This window comes from Mesoplodon mirus (assembly GCF_964341445.2).
Source record: "Mesoplodon mirus genome assembly, chromosome: 3".
NCBI lineage: Eukaryota > Metazoa > Chordata > Mammalia > Artiodactyla > Ziphiidae > Mesoplodon > Mesoplodon mirus.
Window position 1 is genome coordinate 129,065,123 of NC_138978.1, and position 25,812 is coordinate 129,090,934.

The window sequence follows — 25,812 nt, forward strand, 5'->3', positions numbered from 1 at the left end:
GCCGGTACGGAAACGGAAGTGACGGCAAAGGCAAGCTGGAGAGGTCGTTCGCACGCAAGGTTTGGAGTGTTTACTTCCGCCGGCCTAGACCCGGGTCAGGGAGATGTAGCACGTGGGCTTCCCTGTATGGAGTTCGTCGACGATGTGACGACCACTGGGACAAACCTTAGAGGGTGAGAATGTGGGTCCCAGGGGTGGGACTTCCCTCGCGGCTGACGCTGTCAGCCTTCACCCGCACTGGGCGCTTTTGCATTTTGAAGTCGGGAGCGGTGAGGCTGATGGACGTCCCGGCGGGGAACCGCCGTGGCTTGTCTGACTACTACCCGCACCTGATGCCCAGTGTGGGATTCGGAAAATCGTCCTCGCGTGTTCACAGATGCCGCTCAGAGACCAAGCGGTACATAACCAGCCCGAGAGTGGCTGAGACCTTGGTGCGGATCCTACGGGGAAAACGAAAATCTTGCCAGCTATTCCTGGAGTGCAATCCAGGTGAGACCCTCGTGGACTTCATTTTCTTGAATGTTCACTTCTGCAGACTGTGTAAAACATGGCCTCTTCCTTTAAGCACCTTATATGGCCTGTGTTAATCATCACTCCACAAGGTATTTCTGTAGCAGTTTGCACTTTACAAAATACTTTGATAAAACATGCTCTTAGATTTCACCATCTTCCCAAAAGAACTTTTATCCTAACCTTTCGTGCATCTTCTATAGACAGCAGCAGGATGCCGGGAACACAAGATTTATAGACTTCTTGAAAAATAATTTTTTAAGCACCATTTCCTATCATGGGGAGTCAGTTCTGTTCAGGTTTGGCAATATCTTTGATGATAAAAGTATGTATCCAGAGAGTCTATGAGTAAGTGGTAAGCTAGAGGCAACTTTTTTGTTTGTTTGTTTGTTTTTTCTTGAGAGGTAGTGAAACATTGTAAAGAGCGCAGGTTTTGCAGTCTTTGACGGAATGGATTCAAAGCCAGGCAGCACCACGTTCCAGTTGCGATGGTGGAGTCAAGACTGTATCTAATCCGCAGTTTCCTTATATGTAAATCAGGAGTGTAATATCCACTTTGGGAATGTTGTGAGAATTAAAATTATATCATACAGGTAAAACATCTAATTTCTTTAATACTGAAAAAGATTATGTTGTTTCTTTTGCAAATAAACTTTTCGTTCTGTTAATACACTAGGTCCTGGAATCCTGACGCGAGCATTGCTTGAAAGTGGTGCCAAAGTGATTGCCCTTGAAAGTGACAAGACTTTTATTCCACAATTGAAGGTATATTTTTGTTTCTAAAAATAATTTATTTTCAATCAGCTACCTTTGAGTGGTTTAGGGAAGTAAAATTAAGCACACAGTTTATTTTTAAACAATCACTTTTAGGGGCTATGCTGTATCTTGTTAGCCCAGTGACTAGAACACAGTAAGTATCAGTGATTGTTGAATGACTGAAAGATGGATTCAGAGACGTTTTTTCTGGTTCTAGCTCTGCTACAGATGGGTGACTGAACAAAATGTATAACTGGTATCTCTAGGCTTGTTTCCTCATACTAACAGGCTATGCTGTGCCTCTTCTTTCTTAGAAGGGGATAAGTGAGCTTAGAATCTAATTGGAATGCTAAGATTAGGTTAATGGGACTGTGTTAACTCTGGACTTAGAGTTTCAGAGGCAAGAAAAGTTTGGTGTATTCAGAATAAATTGCATGGAGTAAAGGCATTATCCAAATGGATTTTTTAGTGAGTTTGGCTTAATGTATAGCTGACAAGTTCACATAACAGTAAAGTGGAAACTCCTTGCATCTTTGCCAGCCTCTTTTTTGTTCTCTTTCTCTCCTTCCCTCCTTTATAAATCTTTTGATTCAATTCAGGAAACTTATATTTCTCTGTGCCAACTTCCTGAAACCATGTAAAATAGTGTTATCTGAAAGTGCAAGATGACAACAAAAAATGATGAAAATGTATACAAAATCCTTCTTTTTAAAATATAACTGTCACATTAGATGGTTGTTTTTCTACAACTGAAAAAATTCAAGGTTTTTGAATTCAGATTATTTAATTGATGTTAAATCTGCTGGAATTCCAAAAACATGAAGAGAAAAAGAATCCATAAAATTATTCAAAGATTCAAGATCATGAAATGTGATTTAGTAAACATAGCCATCTGAAATTTCAACCCTGAAATTAAAAACAAGATAGCTCTTATCTTGGTCTTTAAAGGGGGGGTACTTTTGAAGATTAATCTACATGTTCACAAAATAATTAAGGTGGTATTAAAATGTCCTTCTGTTTACAGTTTGTTATCCTGTAACACAATGGTTGCTTTTCTATAAGATCAAGATAACAGTAGTCTCAATTTAAAAACAGTTGAATCAGTGAAATAGAGTGAGTAGGGACTAGAGAATTCCTCACAGTATTTCTTACAGGAATATCAGTCATAAAATGTTTCTGAAGCTGTTAATGTAAGCACAAAATTTAAGCGTCTAACTCCCTATTCCCCCCTCCCCCCCAACACTAACTTGAGCTCAGCCATTAGTATACGTTCTTTCACTCACTGTAAAGTGAAAAGCCATTCGAAGTTTTGTGTGAATTCATGTATATTTGCAAGAATAAAAGAGAAGTATTCATTTATATAGAACCTTTGCAGCCCAGAATCAGGACCTTGAAGTGGTGCTCTCAGCAGACAGTGCTTCTAGCCACCCAAAGGCTCACAATTTTGCTCCTAAGAACTAAAATTATTTTCAAGGATAATGCTTGACTCTGGATTTTTATCTAAATTTAAAATCTCATGGACTTCCTTGGTGGTGCAGTGGATAAGAATCCACCTGCCAGTGCAGGGGACACACATTCGATCCCTAGTCCAGGAAGATCCCTATGCCGTGGAGCAACTAAGCCCATGCGCCACAATGGATGAGCCTGCACTCTAGAGCCTGCGAGCCACACCTACTGAGCCCACGTGCCTAGAGCCCATGCTCTGCAACAAGAGAAGCCACCGCAATGAGAAGCCTGCACACCACAACGAAGAGTAGCCCCTGCTCGCTGCAACTAGGGAAAGCCCGTGCGTAGCAATGAAGACCCAACACAGCCAAAAATTAATTAATTAGTTAATTATTTTTAAAAGATCCCTTTCTCCCCTACTCCATTTCCCTGATAAAATTCCTGGGACTTCACATTAACAGTGTTTCAAGCAGGAACAGTTTGTTTTCCTATCTGGATGTGCTAGAGATACACATGTTGCCAATTGTGTTCTGTAATAATGAATCATCACAATATTGTAATCAACTGTACTTCAATTTTTAAAAAAAGATAAAATATCTTTAAAAAAACCAAAATAATAATAAATCGTGATATATCTCATTTGAATTGTGAAGACTGTTGCTGCAGAAATATCTGTATGTGTTCAGATGAAGAGACATCAGCTTTTGTGGTAAACTGTGTCTTATTTCAGCACATTTATGTCTTCACCCTGGACTTCAGTATTCAGGTCTATAACTTCCTACTTGCATCTCCACTTTAATAACCTAATAGGCATCTCAAAATCAGCATAACCAAAAATATATGGTTTCTACCTCCAGTCTGTTCCTTTCACTAGTTTTTTTCAAGGGTCCCCTTGAAAGTAATCATTAAAATTTACTAAATTTAGGAATAGAACCATATTTATAGGTTGAATTCAAACGGTTAAGAAAACTTAGGTTTTTTAACTCATAACTTTAAATTGCAAATTCACTGAAACCTTGATAAATACCAGTAGAATTTTCTGTGCATGAAAACCTCAGTGTGCACATCAAAACATTGCTCTCTTCTATTTGATTTTTTGTAACTTCAAATTAAGTTTGTAGGGTCTATAGCTAACACTTCCTCTCACTAGTAAGTTCTCCAGCACTACTGCCAGGTGAGCACATCAGGGCAGTAAAAAGATTGAGGTATATTGGATATCTTCTAGTGTGCAGGGAGCTTTCGTTCTATAGTTGGCTCTGTCTTTAAGAAAAGTAAATGAACAATTAAGAGGGAAATGGAGAGTGACCTACACAGTGAGCTACAAGTTCATTTGGTGAAGGACTAACTAAACTGTTCTGGAAAAAAGGAATGCTCTCTTGAATCTATCTGCCTTTCACTTTAATATTTTTTTTGTTATTTTCTGTTAAAACATCTTCCCATGACTAGCAGATGAATCACAGCTCTGAATAACAGAAGCCATTTAGATAAAGTAAAGAAAGTAAAAGAATATGTAATAATTTGTTGAAGGTTTCTATTTTGGGGGCTTTTTCTTGGTAATATTGTATTCACTTTTCAGACATTAATTGATTTCTATTAACTGTTACATTTTAGGGTATGTTAGTAATGTTTTCTTTGCCTCTTTATTGAGATAGCAATATTTTTTATAAGAACTACTTTTTGAAGTAGATCTTGGAATTGTTACAAGGTCTGCCTAACACTGAAATTTCTAAACATGTTCTCTCTGTCTCTCTTTAGTCTTTAGGAAAAAAGGTGAATGGAAGACTAGAAGTGGTCTACTGTGACTTCTTTAAACTGGATCCTAGAAGTCGTGGAATACTAACACCTCCCATTATGACTTCAGATATGCTTTTTCAGTATTTGGGAATAGAAGCACAGCCTTGGTCAAAAGGTGATTTTTGTCATTCAGTAAAGCAAGTACCTTACAATTTGTCAGCTTTCTCTAGCAGTACACCAGGTTTGTTGAGATTTGTGTAAATGTTTATATTACACAGTTTATGGGTGGTTGCTCTTAAGTTGAATATGGCTTTTCCCTCACCTAGATACAATCAGCAGTTTTGTGGAAGCCAAGTTCCAGATCAAGGAAAGATGCTAAGGCTTAGTTTTGATCGAAATAACCTTAAAGTAATATAGTTTGTTAACCTAATTTGACTCAGTAAAATATGGTCATAGGAAAAAAGTGTTAAGAATTTATTTAAATATTTTTGCTTGTATTCTTAACAGGTACCCCTTTAAAAGCAATTGGGATCTTACCACCTAAAAATGAGAGAAGTGCACTTTGGAAACTTTTACATGACCTATATTCCTGTACTTCTGTATATAAATATGGACGAGTAGAACTAAATTTGTTTATTACTGAAAAGGAATGCCGGGTAGGTTATTAACAAGTACCTAATTTTTTGTTTTAAATGTTCTGCGATTTTTCTCAAAGTAGTCTTAATCTGTGTGATTTTAATTTGGGCTCATGACATTTGAGAGTACTAAGGTTGTTTTTAAATTTCTATAGAACATTCTTTAGGTATTATTTTTTTAAAAGGTTTTTTGTGTGATAAAATGTATATAACATAAATTTTATCATTTTAACTATTTTAAGTGTACAGTTCAGTGGCATTAAGTACATTCACATTGTGGTACAACTATTATTACCATCCATCTCTTCTCAGAACTTTTTCATCATTCCATACTGAAACTCTGTACCCATTAAACATTAATGCCCCATCTCCCCCCCTGCCCTGTGCCCCTGGTAACCACTGTTTTATTTTCTGTTTCTATGAATTTGACTATTTTATGTACCTCATGTAAATGGAATCATACAGTATTCCACTTTGTGTCTGGCTTATTTCACTTAGCATACTGTCTTTAGGGTTCATCCAAGTTGTAGCATGTGTCAGAATGTCATTCCTTGTTAAGGCTGAATAATATTCCATTATATAATTAGACACCACCCCACCACCTTTTGTTTATCCATTTCCGGCAGTGGATATAATTGACATGTTGCACTGTATAAGTTTAAGTTATATAGTACAATGTTTTGACTTACGTACATCATGAAATGATTGCCATAATAAGTGTGGTGAACGTCCATCATCTCATAGATACAAAATTAAAAAATATTTCTCCTTGTGATGAGAACTCTTAGGATTTACTCTCTAACGACTTTCATATGTAACATACCACAGTGTTAATTATGTAGTTGTACACTACATAACTGGACGTTTGTACCTTTTGACCACATTCATTCTATTCCCTCTCCCCTCCACCCCTGCCTCTGGTAACCACAAATGTGATTTTTTCTCTGAGTTTGTTTTTTGAAATATAATTGACCTAAACATTGTGTTAGTTCCTGCTATACAACATGGTGATTTGATATGTCTATATATTACAAAATGATGGCAGATGTCTATATATTACCATCTATCATCATACAAAGATATTATATTATTATTGACTATATTTCCCACACTGTACATTTCATCCCCCTGATTCATTTATTTTGTAACTGGAAGAGTGTGCCTCATAATCTCTGTCATCTGTTTCACTTATTCCCCCACCCCCTCATCTCTAGCAGCCTTCTGTCTTCTCTATCTGTGACTCTGTTTCTGTTTTTATGTTTGTTCATTTGTTTTATTTTTTAGATTCCACATATAAGTGAAATCATATAGTATTTATCTTCCTTTGTCTGACTTATTTCACATAGCATAATACTCTCTAGATCTATCCATGTTGCAAAAATGGCAAGGTTTCATTCATTTTCATGGCTGAGTTATATGTGTGTGTATATATGTATATGTAAAACATATACATCTTCTTTATCCATTCATCTACCAGTGGACACTGAGGTTATATACCTTTCTCGGCTGTTGTGAATAATGCTGTAGTGAACATAGGGTTTTAGACTTTTTATTCTTTGAAATCAAAGGGCTTCCTGAAGTCCTTAAGAGTTATGTTTCTTTGCTGCCCAGAATGCTTCATGTTATTAATCTTATAATCCAAGATAACTGGAAATGCTTATTTGTATATAAGAGAACTATGGGCTGAGATGGGGGGGCAGTGGGAGATGAAAGCAAGAGATGAAAGGATGATTTGCTTACCTACTAAGATCCAAATAGTAAGTAAATAGTGACTGTCCCTGGAAGAGAGTAGGGGACTCAGAACCTTGAGGCTGTGTGCATACATGAAGGAATGAAAGGAAGAGAAATAGGAAATGCTTCGTCAGGCTTCATCTTGCTACTAGTAGAATCTTCTAATGTTTCTTTTACCATGGACCTTTTCACATTTGGTTTTCTCTCTCTGTAGTGCCCTTTCATTCAGTGAGGTACCTCTGATCCTCAAGTGTCAGCCTAAGTAATTCTTGACTCAAAATTTAATAGCCCAGCTAATGCACGTTTCTATCACACTTACCCTTTACCACAGTAATGATACACTTCGGTGTCATTTTTTGTTTAATGAGAATTTGCCCTGATAGGTGATATGGCTAAAGGAAATCAGTCTCAAATACATTATATTTGAAGTGTACATGATGATATATTTCAATATGAAAGTTTAAGAAGACTTTCTCTTCTTTGAAATGGTTAAGATTCTGCATTTAATTCTAATTTTCTTTCATTTCTAGATATCATTAAGGTATTAAGATCTGACATATGATTTTGACTGATTAGCTATAGCTATGTATAACATGTAACTTCTGTTTTCCTTTTACTAGAAAATAATGGCAAATCCCCAAAATCCAGGCTTGTATCAAGCATTAAGTGTGCTCTGTCAAATAGCTTGTGGGATTAAGCTCCTGCATACAGTGAGTAAAATCCTTCTAAATTTCAACAAAGAAATTCATGGTTTTTCAAAGAGGCTGTATTTCTGTGACCAGATTAATTTTATTATTTTTCCCAAGTGTTTAAGATAATAGAGCACTGTACTGATGTTTTTCTGTCACAAATATTTATATACTTCTCTCATTATAAAACTAATATATTCTCATTATAAAAATGTGAGACATGTTAAAGAAAGAAAAGAATTTAAAAAATCATCACTACAGTTCCACTACCCAGAGGTCACTATTGATATTTGTGGCATAATTTTAGTCTTATATTTCCTGGGTTTTTTTTTCTTTTTTGTGTAGAGGAGATTATATTATTTTTTCATTTAATAGCTAATAGTTAATTATAAGATTTTTTTTCCCTTCTATCTAAACATTTTTCTTAAATTTTAATGACTATTTAATACCTCATTATAGAGCATTCCCCTTTTTAGTTTATTTCCTTAGGCAAGATCAGAGTTGTCTAATAGGAAGACAATACAAGCCACATATGTAGTTCTACATTTTTTTTAGTAGCCAGGTTATGAAAAGTAAAAAAGAAACAGGTGAAATTAATTTTAATATTATGTTTTATTGAATCTTCTCAATTCAAAACGTTATTTCAGTGTGTAATATTTTTAAATTAGTTACTACATAATTTACATTCTTTTTTGTGTACTAAAAATCCATCATATATTTTACACTTAAAACCAATTCAGACTGGACACATTTCACATGTTCAGTAGCCACACGTGACTGGTGTCTACCATTTTGTGTGTGTGTGTGTGGCTGCCATTTTTAATAGAGGCCTAAAAGCATAAGAAAAAATAAATAAATACCATTTCTTTCATACCATAATTTACCCATTCTCTTTTTTTTATTTTAGTAGACTAGAGTATATATATAATTGTTTTTATAAGGAATATGTTTGTTTGTTTGTTTTTTGCTGTACGCGGGCCTCTCACTGTTGTGGCCTCTCCCGTTGCGGAGCACAGGCTCCGGATGCGCAGGCTCAGCGGCCATGGCTCACGGGCCCAGCCGCTCCGCGGCGTGTGGGATCTTCCCGGACCGGGGCACGAACCCGTGTCCCCTGCATCGGCAGGCGGACTCTCAACCACTGCGCCACCAGGGAAGCCCTATGTTTGTATATTTTATGAGCACTTGTTCTTCCAAGGATGTATTGGTTTAATTTTAAAAGAGTGTTTCTCTATGTAGTCTCTTTATTGCTTTTGTCCAGGAACACATTAAGACCTTCAGTGCATACTTAGTTGTTAGAACGTTATCTCATTTGATTTTAGCTTTTGTTCCGATTCTGGTTTTTTTCCTCCAGAACGTATCAGGTTCTTAGGTTGGCTCTCTCTGTTCCTTGTCTTTCATATCTGTCTTACTCTCATCCTTTTTCTGTATTCCCAGAAATCTTTTTCACATTTAGCCTTCATGGCACTGACCCTGCTTTCTGCCTATACTACATATTGTAATCTTGGTACTGTAGTTCTTGGTTTCCCTAAAATCCTTTCTTTTTTTTTTGTGGTACGCAGGCCTCTCACTGTTGTGGCCGCTCCCATTGTGGAGCACAGGCTTCTTTCTTCCTGGCTTTTGGCTAGTTTCTTTATAGAAGGCCCTCTGAGGACTTCAGCTTTCAGGATAGTTTTCTTTTTCTGCAGTATTTGTTTTCAAAAGCCCTATGTTGAGTTTTGCCATTTATTAACCTCCAGAAAGGAGAGGTCTTTCTGGGCCCAGCATTTTTAACATTTGTCCATTACATATCTACTACTGGATGGTCCGTTGTTGAATTCAATTCCCAAGGTCTTACAGGTCTTCCTCTCCTGTGGGTTTGGTAGATGGGAGTGAGGTCTTCTCTGTGCCCACTGCAGTGCCCTAAACTGCTGTGGATAGACCAAGTGTGGGGGGAAGCTGCAGTGCCCGCTGTTGCTGCTGCTTTGCCTTCCTCCACCTAGTGACATTCCTGGAACTGCTGGGAGTTTCACAGATGAGCAACAGTTGCATTTTTCACTCTACGTCAGTTGCCACTGCAATTAGTACAAATTATCGTTTCTGACCTTACATCCAATATTATAAGTTTTAGTCTTTTCAGTCTGTGTCAAATGCTGTTATTTTGGAATTTAATGTGTGTGTGTATATATATATATATACACACACACACACACACCCCCACACACACACAATAATTTTTCAGTTGGGTCATCTTTTAAAATTGCTTCACGTACAAAATTGTATGTACAAAAGTTAGATACAAGGAAGTAATGATCCTTTTAAAAATTGACACAAGTTTCTTTGTCTATCTCCCTACATGTCCCAGCATATTCATATCAGTGGTTTTTCCACTAAGGTAGGGCAAAAACATCCCCATAATTGATCTGATAGCCCCTAAACTGATTGTGACTGTAATATGCTGGCTACTAAAAATAACTTTAGAATGTATTTGCATAATTATATTAAGGGCAACTCTCTTTTATCTAAGCAGGTAATAGAGTTAGCAGTATTTGGCTAGACCTTTGACTCCCCTTTTCTTTATCTAAAAAAAATGAGAGAGAAGAGAAATGTATATGATTTAACTGTCACACGTTGTTTTTCTTACATTCAGTTAGACTGGAGACTTGGCTTTAATTCATTATGTTGTTTAGGCAAGACAATTTTAAAGGTAGTAATAATGTGGGGCACTTTGCACAAAGAGAACTGAAAGAAATGTTTTCTTTTTATCTTCACTCAAGGAGTCTTGCTTATCATTTGGCACATATACCGCAAATGGGCAGCTGGCAAAGCAAAAGCATAGGGTAAGAATGAATGAATACCTTTCCCCTTTTTCCTCTAATGTAACAGTCTTTGTTTTCTTTTACATTATCTAGTATTCTGTATTTATTTAAATTTTTAATTTTAGAATATCTAGAAAAATTTTTAAACATACCTTATTGATTTTAATATATTCAAATTATTTTGGAAGGGAGTTAAATTTTTCAGCTGTTTATACAATGAATGCTAGCAGAGTAATAGGCTTAAACACAGATTCTGACTTCTTTTATATATATAAATTTATTTATTTATTTTTGGCTGCGTTGGGTCTTCATTGCTGCATGCGGGCTTTCTCTAGTTGTGGTAAGCGGGGGCTACTCTTCGTTGTGGTGTGCGGGCTTCTCATTGCGGTGGCTTCTCTTGTTGCGGAGCACAGGCTCTAGGCACACAGGCTTCAGCAGTTGTGGTGCACGGGCTTAGTTGTGGCATGTGGGATCTTCCTGGACCAGGGCTCGAACCCATGTCCCTTGTATTGGCAGGTGTATTCTTAACCACTGCACCACCAGGGAAGCCCCTGACTTCTATTTTTAACTTTTGAAATGAAGATACCTCTCAAATTTGGAAAAGACATGAATATTAAAATGATTATTAATCTAATTTGATAAACTGAAAATAAGATTTTATACCTTATTCATAAATCAGATATGTAATATTACTACTTATAGTGGTTTATTTCACTAACAGGTACATCTTGTTTCTTACCCTAGGGGTTGGGCTTTAATTTTTGTTTATTTTTTCCCTTCATAAAGAACCAAAGTGATTATGTTATAGAGTGATCCTCCATTTAGATTATATAGGGCTACTTATAGTGAAGTTGTAATAAAGTAGCTGAAGTTTTAAAAACAATTTTCGGACTCAATTCAGAAGTTCCACTTCAGAATTAAATACTAATGATTCCCTAATCTCAGCATATTAGTTCAGTCTGACTTTCCCATTGCTTACTACTTTGGTTTTTTTCTCACTCTTGCCGCTAAAGGAAAAAAGGAAAATTATCAACTTAGAAATATTCTGATTTTAGAATAATCAGTGATCATTGTGATTTTAGTTGTGTTTCACTATCCATAAACGTAATTTATGTAGCCTTACAAAACAGAATAGGGGTAATACATTTTGGCTTGATACCAGTAGGAATTTATCCAAATGACCCTGAAATTAATAACCCTGCATATAGGACACTTTCCCATTTTCTCAATGACAGTGTCAAAAGGTAAAACATTTTTTTGGCCGACATAAATGCATAAACTTTTAGGGATGAAAATGAAATAACCAAATGTTACGTTTTATGAGAAAATTTTTTCAGATATTTCATGTCTGTTGTCGGTGTGTTCATAATTGTTACAAAAGCGCTTTTAGATATTTAACAGTTTTTTAAAGCACATGATGTTCATTTCCATCCAAGTGGTTTGAGGCTTATACTTTTTTGAAGCCATGTTTTTGTGCTGTCACTGGAACTTTTTTCCTAAGCTACATATAACCATTTATTGAACATCAGGAAAGTTGTTTTTTCCCTACTTATCAAGTAAACCTATATCTGTAACTCCAAATCTATTTACAAAATGCTGTTTGAAGTCACCTTCAAGGGACTTCCCTGGTGGCACAGTGGATAAGAATCTGCCTGCCAGTTCAGGGGACAGGGGTTCGAGCCCTGGTTCAGGAAGATCCCACATGCTACAGAGCAACTAAGCCTGTGTGCCACAACTACTGAGCCTGCGCTCTAGAGCCTGTGAGCCACAACTACTGTAAATAAATATATTTTAAAAAATAAAAAATAAAGTCACCTTCAAAAGACTTGTTAACAACAACATATAATGCTATCAATTGTGAGGTTATTCCCCTCCCTAATTGATAATTGCTAAATATGTTAAAATTTTATTGCCTTCCTTTTTTACTAATTTCTTCAGCTACAGGAATTCAAAACTAGAAACCAGAATTGATTGAAATTTTTTTTGGCCAACATGTCTTCCACAAACAGTATTTATGTTTAAATATGTATATACATAGGTATTTATTATAAAGTAAATAAGGGGTTACTAGCTAATATGTGAGATTTCCTAAGAACTCAAACATAAGGCTCCCTCTGTTCTGAGGAATAATTTTAGAGGAAAAAACATCTTAATGTTACATCAAGTCACATACAGTTTTTATTTTAATCTGTATAATGCTATATACTAAAGCAGGTTGGCAAACTTTTTGTGTAAAGGGCCAGAGAGTAAATATTTTATGCTTTGCAGGTCCCATATTCTTTGTGGGTTTGTTGTTGTTTGTTTTTTTAAGAATCCTTTATAAATGTAAAAACTCTTCTGAGCTCCATATTATACAGAAACAGGCAGGCCATGTATCATAGTTTGCTAACCCTATATTTTTTAAAATCCAATTAAAAATTATAAGGCAATAATTTTTTTTTGCGGTACGCGGGCCTCTCACTGCTGTGGCCTCTCCCGTTGCGGAGCACAGGCTCCGGACGTGCAGGCTCAGCAGCCATGGCTCACGGGCCTAGCCACTCCGCGGCATGTGGGATCTTCCCGGGCCGGGGCTTAAACCCATGTCCTCTGCATCGGCAGGCGGACTCTCAACCACTGCGCCACCAGGGAAGCCCGGCAATAATTTTTGTTATGCTTAGGATTTGGTGTTATGCCTCAAATACAGAAGAGACTCAGCATATGCTAGTGTCATGTTTAGGATTTCATGTTTCCCTGCTACAGGTTAATAAGCTGTTACTGTTTCATGGGTGCTGGGCAAAGACACAGACTCCTGTGTCCTGTGGAATAATGTGATATTGCACAGTTGGGTAGTGTGCATGCAGTGGGTTTGCACTGCAGCTGAGGAACATAGAGCCGGAGGAATCCACCTCTCTTTAGCAAACATTAATGTCAGTCTATAGAGAGACATTATCTCATCCCCCAAGGTGACTCACTGCAAAGAACCCTGAGGAATGGCCCAGGTTAAGAGCAGTTGGGGCCTTGCATTCTTGTCACATCCAAAAAGAACCTATAGGGACACGCAGGGTGTATTGTGATTGCCTCTTCCAAAAGGTAGCTTGAATGCATAAGTGAACAGTGTCTTGCACTGGCAATACTTTATGACTAACACATTTTATTTTCCTTTCTCTGCAGGAATCATTAGAACAAAACCTGTGTTTTATTCAACTGACTCCTCATAGAAATTTATTTACAGGAACCTTAACACCTTTTAACTATGATGTGTTTTTTCACATGTTAAGGCAGTGTTTTATGAAACGCAGTGCCAAGCTAATAGACCATTTACAGTAAGTAAGAAAAATAAAAGCAAATATAAAAGTAGCAACTTAATGTGCAAATTGTACTTCCATGTTAGAGCTTTTTTTAAAATATTTTTTATATCTTCATTAACAGTGAGGTACCATGTTTTCACTCATCTATTTGTCTCAACAAAATACTTCATTCTCGCCAGTACACACTTTGAGGAAAATATATTTTCCACATAATCTCCTGAGCTTAATTTTTTTTTTCCTTCTTTGAGAAAACAACCAGGGATGCCTACAATTTGTCTTATCTTTGTCAGGATTAATTTAACTACATGAAGAACTGGCTGCTTGCCCCGGCATTAGTGGAAGCATATCCACCTCTTATCATTGCCTGTAGTTAGTGGTTCTGTTGCCTAGCCACAGTAGGCACAGATCATTATACCACCCTAGTCCTCCTGCTCTGAATCAAATTCTATGTTTCTACCTAAAGCCTTATAAAAATTATACTGTTACTGCCTGCTTTGTATCTATATAATTTTTACATAGGGCTGAGGTGTACAGTTCTGGAAGTTACGCATTTTACCACGTACTCATCAGCCCATAGTCATTCAAAGTACTATCAGAGGATGGGCAAAATAAATAATCATTTTAATTAATTTGATCATCATTTAATGTATAACTCTGAATGAGCTGATGATTAAAGAATATTTATGTAAAAATAAATGTTAAAAGTGGCAGTAGACCAGTAAAAATCATCTGTTTTTCATCTTGTCACCTTGTGATAGTGGCTATTTTGAATGAAAATATCAAGAATGTAGGAAATTAAGGAATACATATGATAAACTGTGGTTTAAAGTGTTAAGAATTGCCTTGGAGAGCCTGTGGTTTGAAAGGATGTTTACAGCTGTGCCCAAGATTCCATTCACAGTCAAAAAGTACTGGAAATATTTTCCACCAAAATATTTTAGTACAGTTGTTTACTTGTTATTGTCAGAGGCTCACTGGTGGTTTCTTGCTAGGCTAATAGAATAAGGCAGTTTTCTGCTTTATAATTTATTCACAGTAATTGTTACATAAAAATGTGAAAATTATTTCCTCTTCTGAAAACAAACAGTAGTTCCTGCTGTTTGTACTTATTAAACTTTTACATGTGGCTTCCCTGGTGGCGCAGTGGTTGAGAGTCCGCCTACCAATGCAGGGAACACGGGTTCGTGCCCCGGTCCGGGAGGATCCCACATGCCGCGGAGCGGCTGGGCCCGTGAGCCATGGCTGCTGGGCCTGCGCGACAGGAGCCTGTGCTCTGCAACGGGAGGGTCTACAACAGTGAGAGGCCCGCGTATCGAAAAAAAAAAAAAAAAAACTTTTACATGAACCTAAATGGAGTTAAGAATATTTTTGCGAAGAGAATTAAAAGCTGAAAGGTAGGCAGAAGAATTTTTAAGGGCAATGTTAAACTAGAATTTTGCCTAAGAATTGATTAGAACACGTTAAAGCCTAAATCAGCTCTTTTCATTACAGGCAAGCCATGAAACTTTAGGAAAAGACGTAGTTAAAGCTATATATAATAGGCAGGCTATTAAACGGAATAAGATTAATTATATATAACAAGGTAGGCATTTTAAATTGGGCTTAGAAGCCGCCTCTATCAATATTAACTGACAGTTGTTATGATAAAGAATTAAGCACATTTACTTTGTATTTATTTTGCAGTTCATTGAGTCCAATTGATGCAATGCATATATTGAAGCAAATTAAAAAAAATAAAGATGTGAAAGTAATAGATATGTACCCTGAAGACTTTCAGCACCTTTTTGAAACCATAGAGTGTTCCAAAGATGATAACTATAAGTGGCTATATGATGACTTCATGGAAGATGTAATCATATAGAGAAGTGGACTGATAAGACATTAACTGGAGCCGTTTATTTATTTGGAAATTATGGCACAAATGAAAAAGAACTGAGTTTGAAAAGCTCACATCCTTTCAACAGAAGATAACTGTTCTTGTTTTGCACAGCTAGGCAGATCATTTCTTGTGCCGTTGATACCATTACTGTATTGGATAAAATAATGGCTGCTATTCTATTCAAACTGAATAAAAGGAAAACTTCAGTTAATTGTGGATTTGATCAAATTGGATTTGTTTTGTTTTAAATTCCTATCTACTATAAGCATACTGGTAGCTATAGGGTATTAGCAGATGAAATTTAGTTTTAGAAATTCTTTTGGCCAAATATCTTACTCTATACTTAAATATTCCATTTTCACTGTCGATTTTTATATCCTCCTGGGGGAGCAGAAGAGTTTGTATGTAATTAAACTCGGAAAGTAAACTGATTTAGTGGGTTTTTTTACTTTTCAGTTTGTTGAAATGTATTATCAAGTACTGTACAATGAAATTATTTAAATTTTAATATGGTTTAAATTTTTTTAGAAATTAAAATATTTTAAGTAATAAGATTTTGTGCCTATCTGTTCAAACATAAAATTGACCCTAACTTATTCACTTTAAATTCCATCAGTTATAGTCAATGTACTTTCAGTGAGTAATTCAGTCTGTGTTATTCAAAACTCTCATGCATTTTCGTTCCATCAAGAAAGTTCATCTGAAGTTAGACCTTTACATGAACCTAAATGGAATAAAGAATATTTATTTTCTTAGCTCTTTGGAGGAGCTACTAGATTTTACCTGAGACATCTAATCTCCTCTGTTAGATTTCTTTGCTGTTATAACACTTCATGATACCTAAGGCATATTATTAGTAAGTAACTCTTTGTAAGGCTTGTGTTTTTAATAACACTTAGCCAAACCAGTCCTTCCCAACGTCCCTACTATTGTCCTTGGTTCACAATTCAGTCCAGGTAGAAACTCTGAATCCTTGTTTGTTTGTTTTTTATTTTTTTTGGCTGTGTTGGGTCTTCGTTCCTGCGTGCGGGCTTTCGCTAGTTGCGTCAAGTGGGGGCTGCTCTTTGTTCCGGCCTGCTGGCTTCTCACTGCAGTGGCTTCTCTTGTTGTGGAGCACGGGCTCCAGGCCCGTGGGCTTCAGTAGTTGTGGCTCGTGGGCTCTAGAGCGCAGGCTCAGTGGTTGCAGCGTGAAGGCTTAGTTGCCCTGCGGCACGTGGGATCTTGGTTCCCTGACCAGGGATCAAACCCACATCCCCTGCATTGGCAGGTGGATTCTTAACCACTGCACCACCAGGGAAGCCCTGAATCCTTTTTTCTCTTGTAATTCCTATCCTGCCATTACATAATCTGCCTAATCTTTATAATGTCATTCTGTCTTCTCAGTCGTATGCCTTAGGCCTAAATTTCTCCTGGAACTTCTTAACTACCTCTCTCTCATCTTCCAATACATCTTGTTTATTACTGCTATATTAACTTTCTAAAACATTTATTTCACCATAGATTCTTCTGAGGCCTTGATTTCCTAATGGGTAATAGTGGCATATATTAGGGTTCTTGTCAGGAGTAAATCATTTACAAAAAAGGGCTTAGTGTAGAAGCTGACAGTGGTAGTTATAAGTATTGGTGTAATGCATTATCTTCCCCCACTCCCTCATATATAGGTAGCCAGAGACCTCTGTGCTCTTCATTCTGCATTCAAAAAACTAGAGTTTAAAAAAAATTTACAGTTGTGTATTCACTGAAAGATATGAGTAATTAATGAAGCTTAATATGTGGGGGTAGTTGCTCATGGTAGCAGTCAGGTGCCTCAAGAATTTCGAATTAAAGGTAGTCTTGTTACACAGTAAAAACCCAGAGGCGTCAATAGGAACCGAAGCCTCTGGAAAGGCCAATTAAGTTAATTAAAACTTTACAGCCAATATCATTAGCAATCAGTAGGTCAGGCCACTTTCAGATAGGGGGTGGAGGCAGAACCCTGATGTTGAGAGTGTATGATTTGTAATAACCTTAGCTGTGTAGGGCAAGAAAAAAGAGAATTCAGAGTTGGGAGATGGGTTCCTACATTTCTTAGTTTATTTTTTTTAAGATGAGACATTTAAACTTGTTACTAGGTTACAAGAATGAAGTCAGCTGAGAAAGACATAGCTCAGAAGGATATAGCTCAGAAGGATTAACTGATGTTCTTAAGAAAAGGAATGGGATCAAAATACGAGAGAAGCACATTTTGCTCTTAGCCTAGATAAAGGGTTGAGTATGGGGACTTCCCTGGTGGTCCAGTGCTAAGAATCCGCTTCCAATGCAGGGGATGTGGGTTTGATCCCTGGTCGGGGAACCAAGGTCCCACATGCCGCAGGGCAACTAAGCCTTTACGCTGCAACTACTCAGCCTGCGTTGGGTCTTCACTGCTGCACGGGCTTTCTCCAGTTGCGGCAGGTGGAGGCCACCCCTCCGTTGTGTGCAGGCTTCTCATTGCAGTGATCTTCGCGCACCAGGGATCGAACCCATGTCCCCTGCACTGGCAGGCGGATTCTCAACCACTGTGCCACCAGGGAAGTCCTCAACTCGTTTTAAAAAAACATTTATTTGGCTGCATTGGTTCTTAGTTGCGGCACGCAGGATCTTTGTTGCAGCACATGAGATCTTTGTTGCAGCGTGTGGGGATCTTTTGTTGTGGCTCACAGGTTCTCTAGTTGCGGCACACCAGCTCCAGAGTGTGCAGGTAAGATCATGTTTCAAAGATTGCTAGGAGAGCTAAGAACTTGAGTTATTACAACAGGAAACCCTTTCAGTGGTATTTAGGAAGTTTTTGTATGTCCGTTTTTGCAATATTGGTAGGTAAGAAATATTGATAAGAAAATAGATGTTTTGGGGCTTCCCTGGTGGCGCAGTGGTTGGGAGTCCGCCTGTCAATGCAGGGGACACGGGTTCAAGCCCTGGTCCAGGAGGATCCCACGTGCCATGGAGCATCTGGGCCCACACGCCACAACTACTGAACCTGCGCTCTGCTTTAGAGCCCACACACCCCAACTACTGAAGCCCATGTGCCACAACTACTAAGGCCTGCGTGCCTGGGGCCCGTGCTCCACAACAAGAGGGGCCACCGCAATGAGAAGCCTGCACACCACAACGGAAGGGTGGCCCCCGCCCACCGCAACTGGAGAAAGCCCGTGCAGCAGCAAAGACCCAATGCAGCCAAAAATAAATAAATAAAATGAATAAATTTATAAAGAAAAAAAAAGAAAATAGAAGTTTTTCTCTAGAATATATAAGAACGCAGTCAGCATAAATTCAGAAAGTGATTGGGACCAAAATATGCATGCTCTACATTAGTAGGGTAAAAAAAAAAAAGTTCTTTGTGGAGTAATACCATTTGTTCTTGTATCACTAAATTGTAGAATAGCATTTAGCAGGTTACTTACCTGGGTCTTGATTTTGCACATGCAAAACAGAAGGATTTAACTATGTGGCCTTCTTCTCTGTGATATTCTATGTAATTATCTGGCAATGTGTTGTCCAAAGTGTATCCTATAGGGAAGAAAATTTCTCCTTTGCCCACCACATAAGGAAAATCTTCTAGAGAATGAAGTCAACATAGAGAAAGCATGGAAATAGGGAGACAACATTCTGATAACATTTGAACCCCTGACTCCAGCCATACCTGAAGCCATACACGTGTCCAAAGCCAAGCAAATGCCTGAAGCCAATCAATTTCCTTTTTTGTTTAAAATAGTTTGGGAGGGACTTCCCTGGTGGCGCAGTGGATGAGACCCTGTGCTCCCAGTGCAGGGGTCCCAGGTTCAATCCCTGGTCAGGGAACTAGATCCCATGTGCATGCCACAACTAAGAGTTCTCATGCCACAACTAAGGAGCCTGTGTGCCTCAACTAAGGAGCTGGTGAGCTGCAACTAAGATGCGGCGCAACCAAATAAATAAAATTTAAAAAAAATTTAAAATAGTTTGGGATGGAATTCTATCACTTTTAATCCAGAGTCCTAATATAAATAGTATCTTAATAACACTCATCAATAACATCCCATTTCTACATTAATACAGGGACTCTTCTGAGTTTAACTACTAAAAATTAGCATGCTCCTAAAGTGATGACTGTGGCTGGTGACCTCCAACCCACAAGTGTGGACCTTCGGATTTGTATAAAAGGAAGGGTTTCTTTAATTCCATGACCTGTGAGTATATTATTTGCACCATTCTAAGGCTTGAAAGAAGAATTCTAGTTACCTGATGAGATATGTAATAGACTTTAAAAATAATCCAGTAATTCTTGGTTAAATGTTCATTCGGTTTATTATTAAAACTGCTGAGTAATCTGTATTAAACATTTATAAGGGACTTCCCTGGTGGTCCAGTTGTTAAGACTCTGCGCTTCCACTGCAGTGGGCGCATGTACGATCCTGATCCCTGGTCCGGGAACTAAGATCCCACATGCCTTGCTGCACAGCCAAAAGAAAAAAAAATTTATAACTACTACTTAATTTACCTCTTGCTAATAAAGTAGTGTGTTAAACTTTCAGTTTGGGTTTATGGGGAATAAGGCACAACATTCTATGCTCTTCTTGGTTTTTATCTGCTCATTTAAAGTGAGGATATGAAAGTAATGGAACAATATATTTTTAAATTTCAACTTAGATTCCTGGTGAAAGCTAATTGTAAAGCATATTAGTAAGGATTTTTATTGGAAACATCAAATCTCCAAAGAAGATTTCTCCAAAACTTTGAGAAAAAAGGTCAGCTCCAGGATTTCCTCATTATTTACGGTATAGAAATCTCTACTACATACCATGAAACTCTCATAACATCCTCCAGTTCTCTTTAAAATAAACTTTTTCTTTTACTGTTTTCATACAAAAGAAACTTCCACAAGAATTTGTTGAGTGCAGGATAGGAATGAGTGCCTAGGGATTCTGGACTTCTGTTTCTATAATATGTCTAAACCATAATGTGGTCCCTCCTAGGTAACTTTTTTTTTAATATATATCTACCAGCATTTTTAAAAATTTATTTATTTTGGGGTTTTTTTGGCTGCATTGGGTCTTTGTTGCTGTGCGCGGGCTTTCTCTAGTTGCGGTGAGCGGGGTCTACTCTTCACTGTGGTGCGCGGGCTTCTCATTGTGGTGGCTTCTCTTGTTGTGGAGCACGGGCTGTAGGTGCGCAGGCTTCAATAGTTGTGACTCACAGGCTCTAGAGCGCAGGCTCAGTAGTTGTGGCACATAGGCGTAGTTGCTCCTCGGCATGTGGGATCTTCCCAGACCAGGGCTTGAACCCATGTCCTCTGCATTGGCAGGTGGATTCTTAACCACTGTGCCACTAGGGAAGCCCCCTCCTAGACAATTTTAATGAATAGTATGAGTCAAGCCATCTTTAGTTTGAGTGGTCTTTGTATAGAAAATCTGGAATCTGATGTTTGTGATTTATCATTTAGGATTTCTGAAAAGCAGAACTTCCCATTTTCCAATAGTTTGATGAATCTCGTTTATTAAGAGGAAAAAAAACCCTTAACCCTTCTGTTACTGAATATGTGATTCTCATTTTAAAATGTTATATTTGTGTTATTATGGAATTGTTTATTCCATTGGTAGGAACAGATCCAAGTTTGTGGGCCTAAGGCTTAAACAACTTTAGGGAGCCCCTTTTAAAACTGTGGAATAAATAAAATGGTAAGAATATATATATGCCATTTTAACCTTTTTTTTTTTTTTTTTTTTTTTTTTTGCGGTACGCGGGCCTCTCACTGCCGTGGCCTCTCCCGCTGCGAAGCACAGGCTCCGGACGCGCAGGCCCAGTGGCCATGGCCCACGGGCCCAGCTGCTGTGCAGCATGTGGGATCCTCCCGGACCGGGGCACGAACCCATGTCCCCTGCATCGGCAGGACCCCCAACCACTGCGCCGCCAGGGAAACCCCCCATTTTAACAATTTTAAGTGTTCAATTCTGTGGCATTAAGTACATTCACATTGTTATGCTACCATCACCATTATGTATTTTCAGAACTTTTTCATCATCCCAAATAGAAACTCTGTAACCCATTAAACTAATTTTCCATTCCCCCCTCTCCCCTGGCCCATAACTTTTGTCTCTATGAACATATCTATTCCAGGGACCCTATATAAGTGGAATCATACAGTACTTGTTGTTTTGTGTCTGGCTTATTTCACTTAGCATAATGTTTTCAAGGTTCATTCACATTGTAACATAATCAAATTTCATTCCTTTTAAAGGTTGAATAATATTCCATTGTATGTATATACTACATTTTATTTATCCATTCATCTGTAGATAGACACTTGGGTTGTTTCTACCTTTTGACTATTATTGTGAGTAATGCTGTGAACACTGGTGTGCAAGTATCTCTTGGAGTCACTGCTTTCAGTTCTTTTGGATAATGGGATCTCTTTTAAGAAAAAAGATACAAAACAATGAATACAAATGTAAGTACAAAAGGAGGGACTTCCCTGATGATCCAGTGGCTAAGACTCCACACTCCCAATGCAGGGGGCCCGAGTTCAATCCCTGCTCAGGGAACTAGATCCCACATGCCACAACTATGAGTTCGCATACCGCAACTATGAGTTCTCATGCCGCAACTATATAAAAGATCCCACATGCCGCAACGAAGATCCCACACGCAGCAACGGAGATCCCGCGAGGCACGACTAAGACCCGGTGCAGATAAATAAATAAATAAATATTAAAACAAAAAAACAAATACAGGGGGACTTCCCTGGTGGCGCAGTGGTTAAGAATCCACCTGCCAATGCAGGGGACATGGGTTCGAGCCCTGCTCCAGGAAGATCCCACATGCCACGGAGCAACTAAGCCCATGCGCCACAACTACTGTGCCTGTGCTCTAGAGCCTGCGAGCCACAACTACTGAGTCCACGTGCCACAACTACTGAAGCCCGCGCGCCTAGAGCCTGTGCTCCACAACAAGAGCAGCCACTGCAGTGAGAAGCCTGCGCACCACAACTAAGAGTAGCCCCCGCTTGCTGCAACTGGAGAAAGCCCGTGTGCAGCGATGAAGACCCAATGCAACCAAAAATAAATAAAAATAAAATTAAAAATTAAAAAAAACAAATATAAGTACAAAAGGGAATATTTGGAATAAGAAAAAAATTAACAAAAATATAAGTTTTTAAAAGCTGATAAATACAAACAACAAAAAAATCCAGAAAAAGTAACATGTTGTTATTAGCTGTGATAGAGCCCTGTGATACATTTTTTCCCCTGCATTTTTGGCTGCATACTCTTTATCATTTCTTCACAAGACAACAATTTTTTGTTGTTGTTGTAATAAATTTACCCATTTTTTATAAGCTAGCAATGTTTCAAATGGTGGAGTCTCTACTGGAATTTCAATTCCTTCAGTCTTCTGATGGCTGATTTTACTGTGAGGGCAGGGGTGGTATTGTAGGTCCAGGCACCACCAGCTACCATTCATGAAGGAACCACAGTGCCAGATCCCCACAGCTTGTCTCTTCATCTTGGTTTCACCACAGAAGGAGCAAGTGTACTTGGTGTGCTGGCTGATTTCAATTTTCTTCACAATTTTCCTGAGGGAGGCACCATTACAGTCCCATATTTACTAACAATTCTGACCTTTTTAGTGCATTTAGCCACATTACCACAAACTAATTCTGAGCCCAGAGAGCAAAACAGTTTTATAGTATCAGTATCTATAGAGAGAGTGAGAAGATAATTCACTCTTCCCTCTACCTTGGTTGATTGAAAATTTTTTTGATTATTAATAGTTTAAAATTTTTTCTTTCAGCCTCTTAATTAATGCGTGATTCCATGTCTCTAACTTTCTCTGCATTGTCTTGCACTGGTGGTGCTTCTCACCTAAGAGTGAGCCCCTTGGGGCTCCAGCCCTTTGATCTCCCTCCACACTGTCCCAAGTCCAGCTCCTTGAGTCCTGGTCCTCCCCACTTCCTGAAACCTACCTCGGCCAGGATGGTCTTGGGTTGGTGAGTGAAACCAGGATCATAGTGGTCCCAAGCAGTGACTCATTTAGCTTTTTCTCCTTGGGGTCAAATATGTGGATGTGGAGGGACTGCTGACAATCTTGAGACTGCCACCAAGGAATAGAGGATGACCCCCAGTGGTCCATGGCTTCCACCTGCCTGAGACTACTGCTTGCTTTCGTTTTTCATTGAGGAAAACTGAGGGCCTTGGAAAGGAGCTTTTCAAGTGAGGGACTCTGCTTATGAAGTTTCCTTAGCCTCTGTGCACTGGCCAAGCAAGGGACAGTGGGTGACCTGCTTAGTAAGAAAATGCTATGCATGGAGTAGGCTATTTCCGATTCTTGAAGCCCTCTTCTTCTTCTTCATAGTTGAGGCCCAAATATCCTCAACACCAGGCTCAGTACACAAAACTCAAATCAGGAAACGTTTAAGTCATTCCAACATTCTGTGACTCAACATCGAGTTACCCTGGCTTCACATACCATCTCAATAACTGAAATCCTACATTCTTTGTGTGTCTTAAACCTTCAGTTGGGGAGCTCATGCCTTCTCTTGTAGGTGCACTGCTTACAGGCACACAGCAGCACACTCAGATTCATGAGAGAAACAACCCAGGAGAACAGGGACTGAGACCCTGCCATTCATTCATCTGTCAAATCTCTGCATGCTAATTATGAGCAATGCATCATTTAAGAGTACAGGAAGATGGGAGTGTGCATCCCTCAAACGGTCCCCCATGTCTGTTAGATACCTTCCTGATGCCCAATGTCTGCTCCTGAGATCAAAAGTTTTGAGTCCCTGTTGCCATATATGGGCTCAGATAGAGACCTCTTGTGCACAGCCCCTTGGACACTGAGTTTTTCTGGAAGCATAGATGACCTCTTCTAGTATAAGCAGCTTGATGAGAGTTCCTAAATTCCCTTGGCTCTGGTGAAATAATTTACACTTTTTCCAGGCATATCTTGCCTGCCTTGGCTCCTGTTGAACCCCAACAATGACAGTGAACAGGAAACAAAGAAAAATAACGAAGATATGTATTAACCAAATGTCACATGTAGACTGCATTTGGATTCTGAATTAAACAAATCTACTCTAAAAGCAAACAACCAAACAACAACAAAAACATTTATGAGACTATTAGAATACTTTTTTAAGGTGAGATGATGGTATTTTCCCCTTAACATTTTATTATGAATATTTTCAAACATACAGTAAAATTGAAAGAATTTATAGTGAACACTGTATATAACCACCTAGAGTCTGTCTTTAACATTTTACAGTAAGTCCCCTACATATGAACCTTCAAGTTGCAAACTTTCAAAGATGCGAACGTGCGTCCCCGTGTCCAATCACGTAAGTTAGTTCACATGTCTCGTGTAGATTGTCAGGTGCGTGCATCCTCTACAAGTGGTTGTGCTTTTGTGTACTTTATAGTACTGTATAGAGTACAGTAGTACAGTGGTACAGTGTCTTTATTTCAAGCCCAGGATGTCCGGAAGCAAGCCTAAACGCAGCAGTGATATAGCTGGTACTGCTAAGAAATGCCAAGAGATAACGATGGAAATGAAAGTGAAAATAATTGAGAGAGTGGAGTGAGGTGGAAAGATGGTAGCCATCACTCATTCTTTTTTTTTTTTTTTTTTTTTTTTTTTTTTTTTTGCTATACGCGGGCCTCTCACTGTTGTGGCCCCTCCCGTTGCAGAGCACAGGCTCCGTATGCGCAGGCTCAGCAGCCATGGCTCACGGGCCCAGCCGCTCCGCGGCATGTGGGATCTTCCCGGACCGGGGCACGAACCCGTTTCCCCTGCATCGGCAGATGGACTCTCAACCACTGCGCCACCAGGGAAGCCCCACTCATTCTTATAACATGAATCATTCCACCATCAGCACGAATCTAAAGAACAAGGACAAGATCACGGAACATGGAAGTCTGGTGTGCCGATGATGTCGACAATAATATCAGAGAAGCATGGAAAAGTGATGGAGGAGATGGAGAAACTTCTCAGCGTGTGGATTCACGATCAGCATCAGTGCTGAGTCCTGCTCAGCTTAATGCCAATTCAAGAGAAAGCTAAAAGCCTTTATGAAGACTTAAAGAAGAAACACAGCAAAGAATCAGAGGGCGCATCTTTTAATGCTAGCCATGGGTGATTTCATTGGTTCAAGGCTAGAGCCAACCTTCACAGTGTAAAAGTAAGTGGTGAGGCAGCAAGTGCGGATATGGTAGCTGCCCAGGAATTTCCTGAAACACTTCGAGAAACTGTTGATGAAGGCACGTATTTACCCGAACAGGTTTTTAATGTGTATGAGACAGGACCATACTGGAAGAGGATGCCAGACCGAAGTTACATAAGTAAGGAGGAAAAAGTTGATAT

General features: G+C 38.6%; 1 protein-coding gene and 1 pseudogene across 4 annotated transcripts; one reads left to right on the forward strand and one right to left on the reverse strand.

Annotated features, from left to right (window-relative positions):
* Positions 1-28: 28 nt before the first annotated feature.
* On the forward strand, positions 29-15,893 carry TFB2M (transcription factor B2, mitochondrial). Of its 3 annotated transcripts, XM_082615755.1 has the most exons (9): positions 29-173; positions 377-489; positions 1,187-1,275; positions 4,468-4,621; positions 4,954-5,102; positions 7,433-7,522; positions 10,255-10,317; positions 13,447-13,598; positions 15,267-15,893. In XM_082615755.1, exons 1-9 carry the CDS (start codon positions 127-129, stop codon positions 15,442-15,444), a joined length of 1,035 nt encoding a protein of 344 aa, XP_082471881.1. In that variant the 5' UTR covers positions 29-126; the 3' UTR covers positions 15,445-15,893. The 3 variants fall into 3 exon arrangements, with proteins under 3 accessions (XP_082471881.1, XP_082471879.1, XP_082471880.1); XM_082615753.1 differs by having other exon boundaries at positions 63-489; XM_082615754.1 differs by lacking the exon at positions 7,433-7,522 and having other exon boundaries at positions 63-489.
* Positions 15,894-22,817: 6,924 nt separating this feature from the next.
* Positions 22,818-24,309, reverse strand: LOC309799237 (large ribosomal subunit protein eL43-like; annotated as a pseudogene). Its single transcript has 2 exons — positions 24,189-24,309; positions 22,818-23,110 (listed from the first exon to the last, which is right to left on the reverse strand). The product of its transcript is annotated as a large ribosomal subunit protein eL43-like (transcript).
* Positions 24,310-25,812: the final 1,503 nt, after the last annotated feature.